Source organism: Mirounga leonina, unplaced genomic scaffold (assembly GCF_011800145.1).
Source record: "Mirounga leonina isolate KUSES-001 unplaced genomic scaffold, KU_Mleo_1.0 Mir_176, whole genome shotgun sequence".
Lineage (NCBI taxonomy): Eukaryota > Metazoa > Chordata > Mammalia > Carnivora > Phocidae > Mirounga > Mirounga leonina.
Window position 1 is genome coordinate 24,583,738 of NW_023270454.1, and position 16,787 is coordinate 24,600,524.

At 32.5% G+C, this 16,787-nt stretch overlaps 1 protein-coding gene across 3 annotated transcripts in view; it reads left to right on the forward strand.

Moving 5' to 3' along the window:
- Positions 1 to 16,787, forward strand: part of FSTL5 (follistatin like 5) — a 684,607-nt gene that overhangs the window by 73,131 nt on the left and 594,689 nt on the right. For 2 of the 3 annotated variants that reach the window (XM_035022794.1, XM_035022795.1), the window contains exon 2: positions 2,859 to 2,889. In XM_035022794.1, the coding sequence (XP_034878685.1) occupies positions 2,859 to 2,889 (31 nt within the window). Of the gene's footprint in view, positions 1 to 2,855; positions 2,890 to 16,787 lie in introns of all 3 variants that reach the window. The other variant, XM_035022792.1, reaches the window with a different exon arrangement.

Consider the following 16,787-nt stretch of genomic DNA (forward strand, 5'->3'; position numbering starts at 1 on the left):
ATAAAAGTGTTTTTTTTTTTTTTGGATACCTTTCTCATCTTAGAGGCAACTTCATCCTTCTAGTGACTCAGATCCTTGAAATCACCCTCATCTATCCTGTATCTCATACCCCAAATTTATTCTATTGGCAGTTCTGATATTCCAACTGCACTGCTATCACACTGTTCTGTGCCATTATCACCTCCCACCTGAATTACTGCTAGTCTTAATAGCCAGAATGATTCTATCTAAATGCAGTTCAGATAATGTTACTCCTCTGAGAAGAAACTTACAATGTTTTCTCAGCTGTCTCAGTGTAAGAGCCAAAGATCTAACAAATGCCCCAGGCGCTGGTCTATCTAACACTTATTGGCTCCCATATTGCATTTCCTACCAAACTCCCCTTACTTAGTCTAGTCTAGTCACACTGGCCTCCTTGGTAGTTTTGACAATGCCAAGAACTTTTGTACCTAAGGAAGCGTGTGATTGTTTTTCTCTCCTAGAATATATTTTCCCCAGATCAATCCTCGGAATATCCTCTCATCTCATTTAAAATTTTATTCAAAATTCATTTTATCAGTTGTTAGACATTTGGGGTCTTTCCATAATTTGGCTATTGTTGATAATGCTGCTATAAAAAGTGGGGTGCATGTACTCCTTTGAATCTGTATTTTTGTACCCTTTGAGTAAATACATAGTAGTGCAATGCTGGGTTATAAGGTAGTTCTATTTTTAACTTTTTGAGGAAACTCCATACTATTTCCAGAGTGGCTCTTGCCATTTACAATGAAATGGCTGGAGCTAGAGTGTATAATGCTCAGCGAAATAAATCAGAGAAAGACAAATACCATTTGATTTCAATTGTGTAGGAATTCAAGAAATAGAAATAACAGATGAAATAGGGGAAAGAAAGAAAAAAAAGAGACAGGTAGGCAAGAGACAGGTAGAGACTCTCATCTGTAGAGAACAAACTGAGGGTGGCTGGAGGGGAGGTGGGCAGGGGAATAGGCTAAATGGGTGAAGGGTATTAAGGAGGGCACTTGTGATGGGCACTGGGTGTTATATGTAAGTGATGAATCACTAAATTCAACTCCTGAACCTAATATTACACTATATGTTAACTAACTAAAATTTGAATAAAAACTTGAAACAATAAAAAGTCATTTTGTCATTGTAGACCCATGTAAAAATTGCAGTCACTTACTCTAAAACTACCTTTTATGGTATATCTTTTTTCTAAATAGAATTTACTAACATTTATGCAGTATGTTACTTTAAGGACACATTTTTTTTTTTTGTTTTGTTTGTTTTGTTTTATTTCATTTCTGTTTTGTTCATCCTTTGTAGCCTTAACATCTGGAGCAGTTTCTGGCACATAAAAGCAATCTATACATATTTACTCAAAGAATAAATGACCAAATGAATGAATGAATGAATGGCAAAAGAAAAGGAGAGAGGACAGAGAGACAGATTTTTGTTTTTCATTAGCAAATATCTCTTTGGAAAGCTCAAGCTTGCTTATCTTATATGATGAAAGGATAATATATTTTTAAATCAAATAATTTATATTTAAATTTTAGTTTTAATGAACAACAGATACTCTAAATTAAAAATAAATCAGGACTGGAAAAAATAAATTAATTAACAAAGGACAGTACAGGATCCAAAAACAAAGGCTAAGGGCGCCTGGGTGGCTCAGTCGCTAAGCCTCTGCCTTCCGCTCAGGTCATGATCCCAGGATCCTGGGATCGAGCCTCACATCAGGCTCCCTGCTCAGCGGGAAGCCTGCTTCTCCCTCTCCCACTCCCCCTGCTTGTGTTCCCTCTCTCACTATGTCTCTCTCTGTCAAATAAATAAATAAAATCTTTTAAAAAAACAAAACAAAAACAAAAACAAAAACAAAGGCTGGACAAATTAGGACAAGAGAAGTAGCACACAAAGTATTAAAGTTTAATAGAATCATACATGGATAAACATGTTCCATAAATATACATTTGTCAATATGCATTTTTATTCTCAAATCTGACTCTTAATGGATTAATGCCTGCAGCAAAGTACGTTCTTCTTATTTTTCACGGTTTTCATAAATTTTATCAAAATTTTTCGGCATTTATACATTTCTGAAGTTCTATTTATATATGTCATTTTTTATTAGAAATACATTTCAAACTTATTTTTAGTGTGAGGCCCTGAAACTTACACAGAGTAAACTATGCTTGAATATTAATTGAGAAGGTATAGAGGGCACAATTTCTACTTAAGAACTTGAAAGCAAGCTAATTCTTTTGGGGTTGCCTGGTAACTAATAAGGAGTATGTCAAATTGAAAGACAGGTCTGACTAAAGCAGCCTTTGAATAAATAATAGAACTGTTGTCAACTTTAGCCTTCGAGTAGTGAGGCAGGGACCAATTCTAAATTAAATTGAAGGAAAGACAGTTGAAACGTTTTATAGTTTTTTAGTGAATTGTCCACTATTTGCCCTTAAACTTTTTTCCTCACCAACAATTTGTGATTAATGCAGAGACATTGAAAGCAAAATCATGAAGACATGATTCAATATCTGTTGAAATTAAATGAAATGGCCTAAGGCATTTGAGAGGCATGATTATTTCCTATTCATTACCATTTATTTATTTAGGAATCCATATTAATATAATGTATTAGTTTCTCAAAGAAATATGTGTCCTGGAAGAATGATTACTACTTTGATAAAAGATTGGACCTAACTGTTTTTTAAGGTGAGATTTGTGTTACGGTGACTCCAGGGTACATGTACAACAAAATATCTTGACAAGTCTTTAGTTACCATGATCTGTTATATCAGGCTGTTGATCACATACTCATAGATTTTGACTTATTTCTGTTTTAATTCCAGCAGGAAAAGAGTCAAGACAGTTCAAGAATCAAAGGTAAGAGATGACTGTTTTAAGATCATAGTTTCATCAATTCATGTAAGTATAGAAGAAGAAAAAAATTGACTGAGCTTTGAAAATATAGCTAAAAATGAGAAAACATTAAGAACTTAAAATCTTCAATGTGGTTTTAAAGCCATTGTGAGCCCTTTGGGAATTCTTCAAGGTCACTGGGGATCCTCTACTGAGATTTCCTTTCTTCATAGAGTGCTGTTGGAAACTTCCACATAATTTTCTGTTGACTCTCTGAATTGTTCTCATGGAATTCCTCCATCGGTCATTGTCCATAAGAGTTGGTGTTCTGTTATATCTATGATTTAGCAGATGAACTTTAAAAAATATGTCTCATGGAAAACCAAGCACTGCTATCTCATTTTACTTTCTATGAAAAAGCAAGACAATATTTATATGTTAAAATTTGGTGGTAGCTTAATGGCATAGTACACTCTAGTCAGACATAAGGAAACTCTTTTCCCCACAATGACATTCTTATGTTTTGATGTTTATTGTTGAAATAATAAATTGCTCTAGGTAGATTATAATCCTACAGCAAAAGGTTTCCATTAATTTGTGCTCCTGCTGATCATAATCATGAAATTTAACAAGTTTTTCCTGGGTTAATCCTTCTGGCCTCTCCCTTCAGGTGCTGGCCCTTCTTACTGTACAAGTTGGACATCCTCACCCACCTATCCCTTTCCGGTAGTATTTAGTCATGAGCCCGACTATGGAATGAAGGACAATTTCTCTATGTCCTTCCATCCTGTTTCGCATAGAAAGATAGGTTTATTTTTACTGTACTTTTTTTAGAGTTCTACAAAACCAAAACAAACCAAAATTTAAAAAAAATGTGGAGAAGTTACCAAGTTTACACTTACACTTCTGAAAAGATGAAAGGGCAGTTATTCTTCTGAGGGTCTCTAAATTGACGACATCAGTCTTGCTTACTAATAACAAATCCGAATATAATCTCTGCACATTTCTCTGCAACCAACTAAATTACACAATTTGTTTTCCATGTTTGGTCATCTGTGTGTGTCTGTATTACTGAAGAATATGAAAAGACATACTTTTTTATTTTGCTAGGTATATTTTATTCAAATGAATTATGTAAGACTGCCCTTCCAGGGATTCCCAAACTGTTTGTGTTCTTTCTCAGCAAAATGAAGTATGTCTTGTTATTTTATATGTGAAATTATTACACTTATTTATCCTCAAAGCACTCATATCAACTCAAAGTTTCATACCTTTGTGTTGCAAAAGGGAATTTCTATTCCAAGGTGTCCTGTATGATGTGCATTTAAATGATATATACATTTTAAGCATACTGAGTATGCATCTTCCTTCTCAAGAAGGGTCCCGGTGTTTCAGGTTAATCTTAAATCATATTTATAATTCTGTTATACTTGAAATAAGTTTAGTATAGCTTTCTTCTTGATGTTTTATTATCTTGGGATATATAAATCCTATCATCTGAAGTAGTGGAAATTATGTTTTTTCAACTACTGCCTAGGAACATGTTTTCTTTTATAATGTAATAAAATTTTGAGATGATGCTTGCCACTTCTTTCACCGTTATTGGCTGACACATGTTTCAGAACTCTCACATTATGGCTTCTAGGCTACTGAGTTGTAAGTAAATCAGAGACATACTGTTTTGTCAGGATCTGTTCCCTAACTCTGTTTAGAACTGAGTATTTTTCTTGACTGTTTATGGGAATCATCTTGAAATGTCGTTTTACTGGAAATTATAAATGGCCACTAAAAATGTCTCTAGGGGCACTTGAGTGGCCCAGGCAGTAAGTGTCTTCCTTCAGCTCAGGTCATGGTCTCAGGGTCCTGGAATCGAGCCCCATATTGGGCTCCCTGATTAGTGGGGAGTCTGCTTCTCCCTCTGCCTTACCTCCTGCTTATGCTCTTTCTCTCGTGCTGTCTCTCTCAAATAAATAAATAAAATCTTTAAAAAAGTCTTAAATGTCAATATTAAGAAAAAAAGAATTGAATAAAAGCAATAGCTTACCCATTGGTAGATGAGAAATATTCTAAAAATCAAATATTGTACATATTTTGGTAACTAATTATTGAAATGTGAGTTATGTCCTCACTTGATGTTAGTAATCAATTCTCAGCTAATAATTCCCTGGACTTCCTGAAGAACTGGTAATCTTATTTGTCAGAACATGTTTATTACATAGTCAGGAATGTATGCGGAGGAAGTCTTTAAACATATGATTTTCTGCATTCTGTACTCATTCCTGCTTATGACAATAATCCCACCCACATTATACCAGTGACCTGAAATCACATTAATGCACAAAGCAGTCCAATGACAATCGACCAGTCTTTCCTCTGTATACAGGAGATATATATTGAAATGTTTGGAAATTTGCAATTCTATCTCTGATTAATTATTTGACATGCACACATGCTCTTATTCTTTTTTTTTTTAATTTTTTTTTAAGATTTTATTTATTTAATTGACAGAGAGAGACAAAGCGAGAGAAGGAACATAAGCAGGGGGAGTGGGAGAGGGAGAAGCAGGCTTCCTGCGGAGCAGGGAGCCTGATGTGGGGCTCGATCCCAGGACTCTGGGACCATGACCTGAGCCGAAGGCAGACACTTAACGACTGAGCCACCCAGGCGCCCCACATGCTCTTATTCTAATCTTATTTTGAAATGCCATAGAATCCAATTCTTATATATTCTAAAATTATATATATATGAAATTCAACTGACAAAATGAATTTTGGTTCAATAGTTGGTATACCATCGACTTCTCAATTGATTTTCACATTTAGATTGCCTATTGTTATATGAATTAGAGCCCAACCTGTAATTAGTACACAATTTTGAGGTTTACAGTTATTTAAGATATCCTTTATTAAAATTACATTGACGATTTTAGCAGGAAAATAAAGACGGTCCTGACAAGTTTAAAAGAATGATCAACTATTCAGAAAGCCGTATTTCACACTGCTTTTCAGTGACATTACAAATATGTTAAGATAGAGTATATTATGTGTTTAAAATCCATTAAGAATTTGATAAATATTATTAGGAAATAATTTCCTTTGAAGAATGGTTCTAATATAAGGAGCAAAAGTCAGTTACCCTTTACCAATATATCTCAGGGGAGTATTTTAATTTGTGATTTGTTTATTCATTTATATTTAAGGACATTTCTCTAGAGTTCTGAGTGATAAAACAGTAACAGTTTTTGACAAAACTTAAATGATTCTTGTTTTACAAAGAGCTTAAAAATTCTGTCAGCTTATTCAAGTTTTTAATTTTCCAAAAATAATTTAAAATACGACAATCAGAAGGATAATATCACTGTGGAAAGTTTGTGTATGATTATGCTCTAGCGTGCTCCTGAGTATCTGCTTTACTCTAGCTCTGTCATTAAAAGAATGTTTGTTCCTTCACCAAAAGGATTCAGTTCTTTTATAATGCAATTTTCCCTTCCTCTATTTTCAAGTGGAAACTTTTGGCTCTTCTCATTCAGAAGTGATAAAAATAAAATATATTCCCCTTTCATAGCTGTTTATGTGTTGGGAGACACAGAGGACTAAAGTTGGTTCCCTAATAGTCACTTATATGGTATATTATTAACATCTATCTTTTGTTAAATATCTACTAGATGTCAGACACTGGGCTGAGTTTTTCTACATATATTACCTCGTTTTAATCCTCAAACACACATTATAAGGTAAGATTTAGCATTCAAACATGCCAGCATATTGAGAAATCACATCTAAAATAAATAATTCAGACCAATATTATTATCTTGTTCTATTTTTATTTATTTAATTTATTTTTTTATAAAGATTTTTATTTATTTATTCATGAGAGACAGAGAGAGAGAGAGGCAGAGGGAGAAGCAGGCTCCCAAGGAGCAGAGAGCCCGATGCGGGACTCGATCCCAGGACCCTGGGATCATGACCTGAGCCGAAGGCAGACGCTTAACCATCTGAGCCACCCAGGCGCCCCTCATCTTGTTCTATTTTTAAATGGGTCATATTTTATTTAACCAATTTACCAATTATACATTAGGTACATTTAACATGCTGTTATTAGCAATGCTTTTGACATTTTCATGGATTTGATATATATGAATTTTATTATTTATGCATTATTTTTCTTTAATAGTATGGCGTTACAAATATTTCCCCTACTGCCAGTTTATATAAATACTGCTCAGGGCTTTGTAACTTTAAGAAAATTTTGATAATAATAGATGTGATACAGGAATGTTCTAGGGGACAGGTGTGAAAATTGTGCCAGCTTGTTCAATAAATGCTTGTGATCTTTGACAAGTGACTTAATCCTTCAGAAGTAATTTCTCTTTTATAGTTTATATTAACATAACATACCCCATGATATCAAAAGTCCTTTTACATATATGAAATTCTAAAGCTTATACTTCTATAAAGGCATTGGACAATGCTATTATTACAAACACTTATCCTTCAAAACTCTTAATTCTCAATAGGTTCTACATGGCAAATATTATGTCTTATACATTTATGTTAAGGGAAAGGTAAGCTGCACAATTGTTCTCCCTGTGGTACATACATACATTCTTGTATATAGTGAACAATGAAGGACAATATTATGTTAAGATCAAATTAAAGGTGTGTGTTTGGAACAATAAATGATATTAAAGTACTATGGAGCCTGTAGTCTTTACATGTAAACACACACACAGACACACAAATACACATAGATGCTATTTACTTTTATACAACCATACATTCAGATTCTCTTTTATTTCTTACATCACAAAATTGCCAATTGAGAACACTGAAAATGATCTGATACATACAGGGATATATCTATATCTATATCTATCTATCTCTCTCTCTCTCTATATATAGATATACATAGAGACTATATATATATATATATACACACACCCATTATATATATTATCTCTATATATCCATGCTATATATATATTATATAAAATATATAATATGTCTCTATATAACATAACCGTATATAAATATGATATTAAATTGGAATTGGAATGCTAATAAACTCCTAACCTGGGTTGTTTGAGTATTCAGAGTCTCTTCACTAGAATAATCTTATAGAGTTCCTGATGTTAGCTCACTTCTTCCAGGTTAGGTAACTAGTCAGGAATACTTATTGGATAGGAATGGACCTTCAAATTTGTATTCCTGAAAGCCACTGGACACATTACATTAATAAATGAAACTGTCATATAAAACTGAAAGATGGTAATTCATATATCTGAGACTTTTATGAGACTCTTTGTCTAATTGTTGGGTATCTTTCTGTTTAGGAAATAAAATATGCCAGTACAATAATAATGCCTGAAATGGAGACTGTTACCATTATATGAAACTCAGAGTCACTATATTTTTAATGAATACTAATGAATGTTAGGTTTTTTGGTATTCAGTTTAGAAAGCTATTTCTGAGGCAAATAATTGTAGGATTTACAAAAACTGTGGTTTTTGTCTATCATATTCAATGGCTATAATCCTTAGGAAGTTTAAGTATCTAAAAGACAAGAAAACTCATGTCTAGAAAATGTCAACCCAAAGATTGTTTTGTTTATTTATTTGTTTGTTTTTGGCAAACTGTAATGCTGGATAAACCCCAGGCAAGTGGACTTACCGCAGTCTTGTGATAATAATTATTGAGAAATAATTAAATGTTGTAAAAGCATGTGAGGGAGTGATAATTTTTTTTTTTATAATAAGACATACCTTGTTTTATTACACTTCATTTTGTGCTTCACAGATATTTTGTTTTTTTGTGCTTTTTTTTCCTTACAAATTAAAGGTTTATAGCAACCTTGTGTTGAGCAAGTCTATTGGCACCATTTTTCCAACAGCATTTGTTCACTTTGTGTCACATTTTGGTAATTCTTGCAATATGTCAAATTTTTTCATGATTATCATATTTGTTATGGTGATCTGCAATCAGTGATCACAACTCACCGAAAGCTCAGATGATTTAGTATTTTTTTAGCAACAAACTATTTTTTAATTAAGATATGTACATTGCTTTTTCAGGCATGCTATTGCACAGTTAATAGACTACAATATAGTGCAAACCTAAATATTGTATGCACTGGGGAATTAAAAAATTAATTTGACTCACTTTATTGTAGTTTTTATTTGCTTTATTGTGGGTTGTTTAGAACCTAACCCACAATATCTCTGAGGTATGCCTGCCATGTTATAACACGGCAATTGAATTACATAAAAAAGTTATATTTTCACTCTATTTATTTTATTAAAAATGCACTTTTAAAATTAATTGGGGGTAATATATTCTCATGAATGATTATCGGTTACCTTGTTGCAAAATATCAATGTCATATGTACCACTTCATAGTGTATGATTGACTAGCAACTCTTTAATTACTAATATGAGCATATCACATATTTCAGTCCATTTCACTTTATACCTAACTTAACAATAGGAGTATGAAACGATTGTTGAAAACAGATAAATTAAGTTACCATGAACACATTGCCATACTTTAATGTTTTCATTAGGTGATGTGTGTTACATGTATGATTTTTTCTTATACAAAAACTGGTCATAATTCTTTATCTGAGTAGTGCTTTTGTGATAATGTGAGTTTTGAAATAAAAATAGTAATACATAGATGCAAATTCTAGAAGCCAAATTACTATCATCATGATAGTATTCCTTACTTTGACAAACTTTCAAAAACATAACAATTTCAGTTCTAATGCATAACTCCATAGGAAAAAAAATTAATAGATATAAATTCACTATAAATAATCTAAATGATGCTCCCAATACCTTACTAAATAACTTCCAAGTAGTATAGATTTCAATATAAGTAATAACTTTTCTCAGGGAATTAAGATAATATTCATTATCTATTCCTTAAACGCCATGTAACCAGCTTGGTACAATTTTAAATGATCTTGGTGTATGTCCTCCTGCCACAGCAAACAGGAAGACAAACCACCTTCACTACCTAACGATGCTATTATCATCAACCAGAAGAGGTTTCATAAAGTATCTGATTCTATTTCTCATTTATGCAATGAAGAGCTCATTTTGTATTGTGCCAAACACATCAATTCTCCCCCCCCCATTTTGCATACATTCCCTAGTTTTCCAAAGGATACTAATAAATCATCTTGTCCAATAGATCATTTATTTTGGTTTCAGGGTGATTAATTTTGCCACTCACTTTGCCCACCAGGAGGCAGTACTCACTAAAAGAAATGGAGGCATAATCCCTTGGTTGATACTGTGAAAACAACCCAGAACACTTGGATCTAATTCTTTTTAATAAAATAATAATTAGAAAATAATAATTCAATGCTGCATGTAATATCAATTAATATTGTTCAGGCTTTTATTTACGTAACTCAATATTTTACATACCTGTACACTAATATCTCAACATTGATTTTTTCAATCACCAACACAAAAAATCTTTATTATCTAGACTTCGCAGAGCTAAATATTTCTGAAGTTTTTAAAAAAAATTTCACAGTCTGAAACAGTTGAATGCCATGTTTCAAGAAAAATGATGTAACATTAACCAAAATGTGTTGATGGCTTCATTTATTTAGCTTAATGAAATCACTTCACTTAGTTGCAATGGTTAGCCTTAGTGAAAGAGTAGTTGTTGAAATTGTTATGAAGATTACATGTTTTTTGGCCAAAGTCCCTGTTTTATCTACCAATGAAAAACTCTCAGTTTTCCTTTTTTACTTTGTCTCCTCAAGTTCTTTAAACATGAAATTTGACTTTATTAAAGAAGACTATATTTACTTGGGTTTTTAAAATATATATTTCTTCTTTCTTCCAATTTAATGTAATAATATTTAAGTATCTTGTAATTATTTGATTTTTTAATTATAAAGTTAGAAATTCTGTATAAAATGAGTTGTTACTTTGTGATGTTATACTCAGTGACTTCTATGACCTGAAATAGACATACATTTCTTTGTCTAACTATAATAGATTAATTTGGAGTTTTACCTATTATGTTAAAGGCCGAATAATTTCCCTTTTAAATAATTATAAGATGCATTTTGTAGTTTTAATTTGTTATATCGGTAACATTCTTTTTTGATTACTTAATTAGATATGTTTTTGTTTTTGTTTTTGTTTTTTTTAGATATAACTGTTTTTATTGGAAAATGGATGCTATCCTACTAAAAGTAATATCATGTTTCTTAAATTCTTGGTGCATGGACTCCTTATCCATTAAACACTGGAAAATGAGGGAAAGCTTTGGTCAAATATGCTGCAAAATTTTTACATAATCTTTTAGTGATGCTTATCTTTGCATCATTAAGCATTTTCATTGTATTTGATCAAGGATCTCTTTTTCCCCATCACAGACTTTTCAAGAAACAGTTATTTTGATTCTGAGCACTAAAATTACAAGAACCACATTCTGAAAACCACTAATTTGTGTAACACTTTTTTTTTTTTTTTAAAGATCTATCACAGGGTTTAGACTCAGCATAGTTAGGATCAGTTATTTACAAAATCCCTGAAAAGAAACTCTGGAATAACAACAACAACAACAACAACAAAACAAAACAAAACAAAACAAAACAAAACCCAGTGTCTCTTTTTTCAAGGCATGCAGAAATGCAAGAGATACAGGGAAAATTGTCTCTTGGAGCAGTTAGAATAGTAGGGGCTCTTAAAACCTACTCAATAAACATTTATAATTGCCACCACCACTGCCACCACCATCATCATCATCCAGAGAGTGTTTTTTTTTTTTTTTTTTTTTTGCCCCTTGGTTCTCCTCTGGGGCACAAGTGAATGTAAAACATAGCAAGTGCAGGGTTCTCTTGTTTACAGCCTCTCAACTGATGTTTCATGGAAGGGTACATGTTTCTGAACTTGCTTCTGGGGTAAAAGACCTGCATAAGTGTGTAGCAGATAGATGCACAGAGGAAAACCAGTATTTTTTCTCTTTACAATGTTAATGCATGGTCATTTTAAAAGTCAAACACATTCCGAGAGTTAAAAATAATTACAGTAATTCACAATTGTGTAAACATAAGTGCCAGCCATGTCATTGCAAATGGTAAGATATCAGGTTTTTTTGAAGGATAATACACTATAGGTTAATTAATTAAATTTAAATTTAAAATAATAATAATGATAAGTGCTAGGCCCCATGTAAGGCGCTTCACTTGCCTTATCTTGACTTTATATATTTAACATTTATGAGTACTTCTTTATTGTCAGGTCTTCTGCTAAATGCTTTCCACATATTATTTTATATAACCCTCAGAAGAATTTTATATACTTACAAGAGAATAAATTTTGCTGTCAATCCATCTATCTAAAAACGACCATCATTACCATTTTGGTATATGTGAATTCAAACATTTTTTACATATGCATATATTTCATTAAAAAAAATAAACAACCAAAAAAAAAACCCCACAAACAACTTAGTATTCGTTTGGAAGTGTTAATGGATAACCTTGTTTCTGAAAAGTTTGCAAATGCTTTGTGATGGATACTATGAATTGGTTCACTCAACAACCATTTCAAACACCAATTAGCATGATTTCTTTTTATAGACTTTTTACAGAATCTAGTAAATTAAAAGCTACATTTTCCAGATTTCCTTGCAGTTCGCCTTCTGGATGTGTTTTAGGTTTTTACCATCTGATTCATACAAGCATGGCCTTTTATGAAATTCTTATTATAAAACAAGCACAGTTTTGGGGAAAGAACTTTTCCTTTCACAGACAATGGCGAAAACAGTGTAGTTCTGAACTCAGCAACTAGGGTGGTAGCTTACTTATGTATTAGTCCTGATAATCGCAGAGGTAGTGAGCCTTCTGATATTATAGGTCTGTGGTGGGGTTTTAGAAGTTGTTTCTTTTTTTTTTTTTTAAAGATTTTATTTATTTATTCGACAGAGAGAGAATGAGAGATAGCACATGAGAGTGGGGAGGGTCAGAGGGAGAAGCAGACTCCCCGCCTAGCAGGGAGCCTGATGCGGGACTCGATCCCGGGACTCCAGGATCATGACCTGAGCCGAAGGCAGTCGCTTAACCAACTGAGCCACCCAGGCGCCCCTAGAAGTTGTTTCTAAGAACTCAACACACAGCCCTTTCCTTCAATCCTGTGAGCTATTTTCTATATCCTTTAATCTATCTCTTTTACTTAAATAGGGCAGAGTCTTTTGTCCATAACAAAAAGTCTTGATCAATGCATTGGTCTGTTCTAGGACTCCAACAACTAGGGACCTGGTATGAACGAAGTAAGTAACCAAGGAAGCAAACCTATCTGCAAGGCTGAGGCCGGCAATGACAGCCAGGAGGTGTACATTGTTATGCTCAAATTGCAGAGCAAACACGCATTGTTCAGACATGTGTTAAAACCAGGTGGTCCTATCTAGCTTGCAAGCATAACAGTAGGGAATTCTTAAGTCAGATGTCATTATGGTTCAAATGGTTGCTTATTTAAACTATTCAAACTTTTGTGTTGAGCATCAACTGTGTGTCAGACACAGTTCTGGGAACTGGAGATACAGAACAGGAGAAATATTCTGCCTTCCTGGATCTTAGATTGCAGTTCCTAGGCAATCTGCCCTTATCACAGGATGGTCGCTATTTTCAAAGAACAGCTCAAATCTCATGAAAAGCACAGACAGCTTTTCTTCTCTGCTTGTCTTCTTGCCATCTCCTTTCTCTTCTTTACCTCAGCACCTCTCTAAGATTTAGAATCAGATACCAGTACCACAGGGGATGGAGGCAGGAGGGTAAACAGAAACTGATAAATTAGAATCAACTTGGTGAAGGATAAACTCCCTCTCTGAGAAGTTTAACTGCTGCTACATCTGACATACCCCCCAGACCTTCAGACCTTAGGAGGAAATAATTCCTGATTCAGCAAAAATGTGTGTTTTTAAATCTTGCCCCCAAATCTCATCCCAGTAATTCAAAATCATGGGGATTAAGTGGTAATTTTTGTTATGTAATTCTCATGAATCCTTAAGGGGAAAGAACGGCATGTTATTTTTTGGCTCTATTTGGTCTTCATCAACCTTTTTTTTCTCTCAGGGAAATAAAGTAGCAATGCTTTCATAGGATGGCTTAGAGCACACAACTGTTGGGCTTATGGTTTACCTACAGAGGCATCATTACTTGTCTTGGTTTCTATGTGGTAATCCTTCTGCTTTATTAGCCTCTCACAGGCATGGTTGAACATCATTACCCCACTATAATTTTTAATAAATAGTGTTTTAAATTTCTCCTTGAAAAATCTTGATTATGGGGGATACTATATATCATATAAATATATAATATATAAATAATATATAATGTTAATATAAAATGCTAATAAATAATATACATTATAAATAATATGATTTATATGATATATCATGATGCATAATGTATTGTGTAAATAATAGTATTAATGCAATCATAATATTAGGTGATCATAGATGTGATTTATTTATGTTTGTGTATTTTTTGTTGTTGTTGTATTTGTGTACAGGCTTGAAAGGAGAGCTGATCTATATCAATCTCTTACCATGTATCACACATCTATTTATTTTATTTCTTTAGCTCATTGTCTCTATAAGAATGCTCTGAGAAGTAGGCATCATTTTATATGTATGGAAAATGAATCTTGAAGGTTAAGTAACTCACTGAATATTATACAGCTAATAAATGCTTAATTTAAAAGAAACTTACTGCTTTTACTTGGGATTGTCATTCTCACATTATCCCTATGCACCCTGTTGCATGTTGGATAAATCTATATATGAGAATATGGTCACTGTTTGCAAATGCATTGTAAACAATATAAACTACATTGTTGCAAGATGGTAAGTCCTGTCCCCTCAAAAACTGAATAAATAGGTTAATTATTTAAATGTCAGAGTCCAAATGAAAAAATCATGTTTTATAGCCAATAAAAAAAGTGCACGGGTTGAACAAGTTAAATGGGAGACAAACTTAAACCTTTGCCCCAAAATAAAAATTTAATTGTTCTATGATTTAAACAAATGGAAGATTAATTTTATTTACTTCAATATTAATTATAAAATAAAACAAAACATTAAATTACTTTTTATGGGGCGCCTGGGTGGCTCAGTTGTTAAACGTCTGCCTTTGGCTCAGGTCATGATCCCGGGGTCCTGGGATTGAGCCCCACTTCAAGCTCCCTGTTTGGCGGGAAGTCTGCTTCTCCCTCTCCCACTACCCATGCTTGTGTTCCTTCTCTAGCCATCTCTTTCTCTCTGTCAAATAAATAAAAATCTTTAAATAAAAAAATAAAAAAATAAAATAAAATAAAAATAAATTACTTCTTATGGGGAGCCTGATAAGGCAATAATCACTTGGTTCAATCAGCAAACGGCGCATGATAAATGTGTGCTGAAAAAGCATAATTTTTACTTGAAATGTTTTTTTGTTTGTTTTTTCTTTGTGTAGTTTGTTGTTGTTATTGTTGTTGAATGGAAAGTACCTTCATTCTCTTCTCTTCTGCCCAGTTAAAATAGAGTCAAATCATAATGCCGGTGATTAAATCACACTACCCAGGTGGAAACCTGACTTTGACATTCACTAGCCATGTAACTGCAGGCAAATTTGCTCATTAGTTTGAACCTTATTTTTCTCTTCCTTAAATGAGGGACAATCAAGAGCACTCATCTAATTGCACTGATGTGAGGCATAACTATGATTACATATGGAAGTATTTGGAAGAGTTTCAGTACATAGTTAATACCTTATAACTGTTAGCTTAAATACTATTATACATTACTGAGTGATTTGACTTATGAAGTAAGATTTGGGGAATTGTTCAATACCTATATTATGAATTACCTTGGATAGGAGTAGAAATATCTGTAATAAGGAAAACGATTCCTTTCAACATTCATATCATTCACAGCAGTAAACTTAATCATCTGTTTTTCTAACTATTGGATTTAATTTTGATGAAACATTTTTTTCAACAACATAAGTCATTAGTATTATCTATACTGTGAGTTTATCCGTAAGATTTGTGTTCCATGGCCCTTATTAATCAGGAGATGAATGTTCAGTATTATTTATTCAAATTGAAAAAAAAAGTATAAATCATTTATTTTTTCAATTTCTCTATAAGTTTTCTCATTTATAATTTGGGGATTTTTTTACAAGTTTTTCTTTGAGGATCAAACAGGATAATGAATGTAATAGTATATGAAAAGTACTTAGCACATTACTTGGAATCTCATAGGTATTCAATTAATGTTAAGTCTAAATCAAATTGCAGTTTATGAATATATATAGATATCTGTATATGTAAAAATATAGATTTCATATTATATAGTATTAAATATATATAATTCACAATATTTCAATAAGCTCATATAAGATGAAATATATTTAAAATAAATTTGTGTATTTTTATACATATATACTTATATATGAAGAGGTATAAAATTAAATTACTTTCTACCTTTGGAGAAGCTACCATATATTATAACACACACACTCACACACAAACACAACCAGTTTCTTTATGGTTAAAATCAGGACTTAGATGGTTTTTGTATCTCTGTTAAAATACTAGAGGTGCATCCTTCATAAAGGTTATTCAGAAAATATTTGTGAATGAATGATGAATGAACTAGAAGCCATATTCAGTTACAAAATGTCAGTATAATTTTATATGAGAGCACTTCATGCAACCCATGATGAATTATTTAGAGTATTTTTAATTAGGAATATGATACATTATTTTTTCTTAAAATTAATTACTTTCACCAGTGTTCTTTGTTAAACAGCAGCAAATATATTACTTTCTCAGTTATTTTTTCAGTGTATAATCTAGACAAGCAACATGGCATAGTTTATTATTAGCTTTTTATATTTATTGTCATATATAGT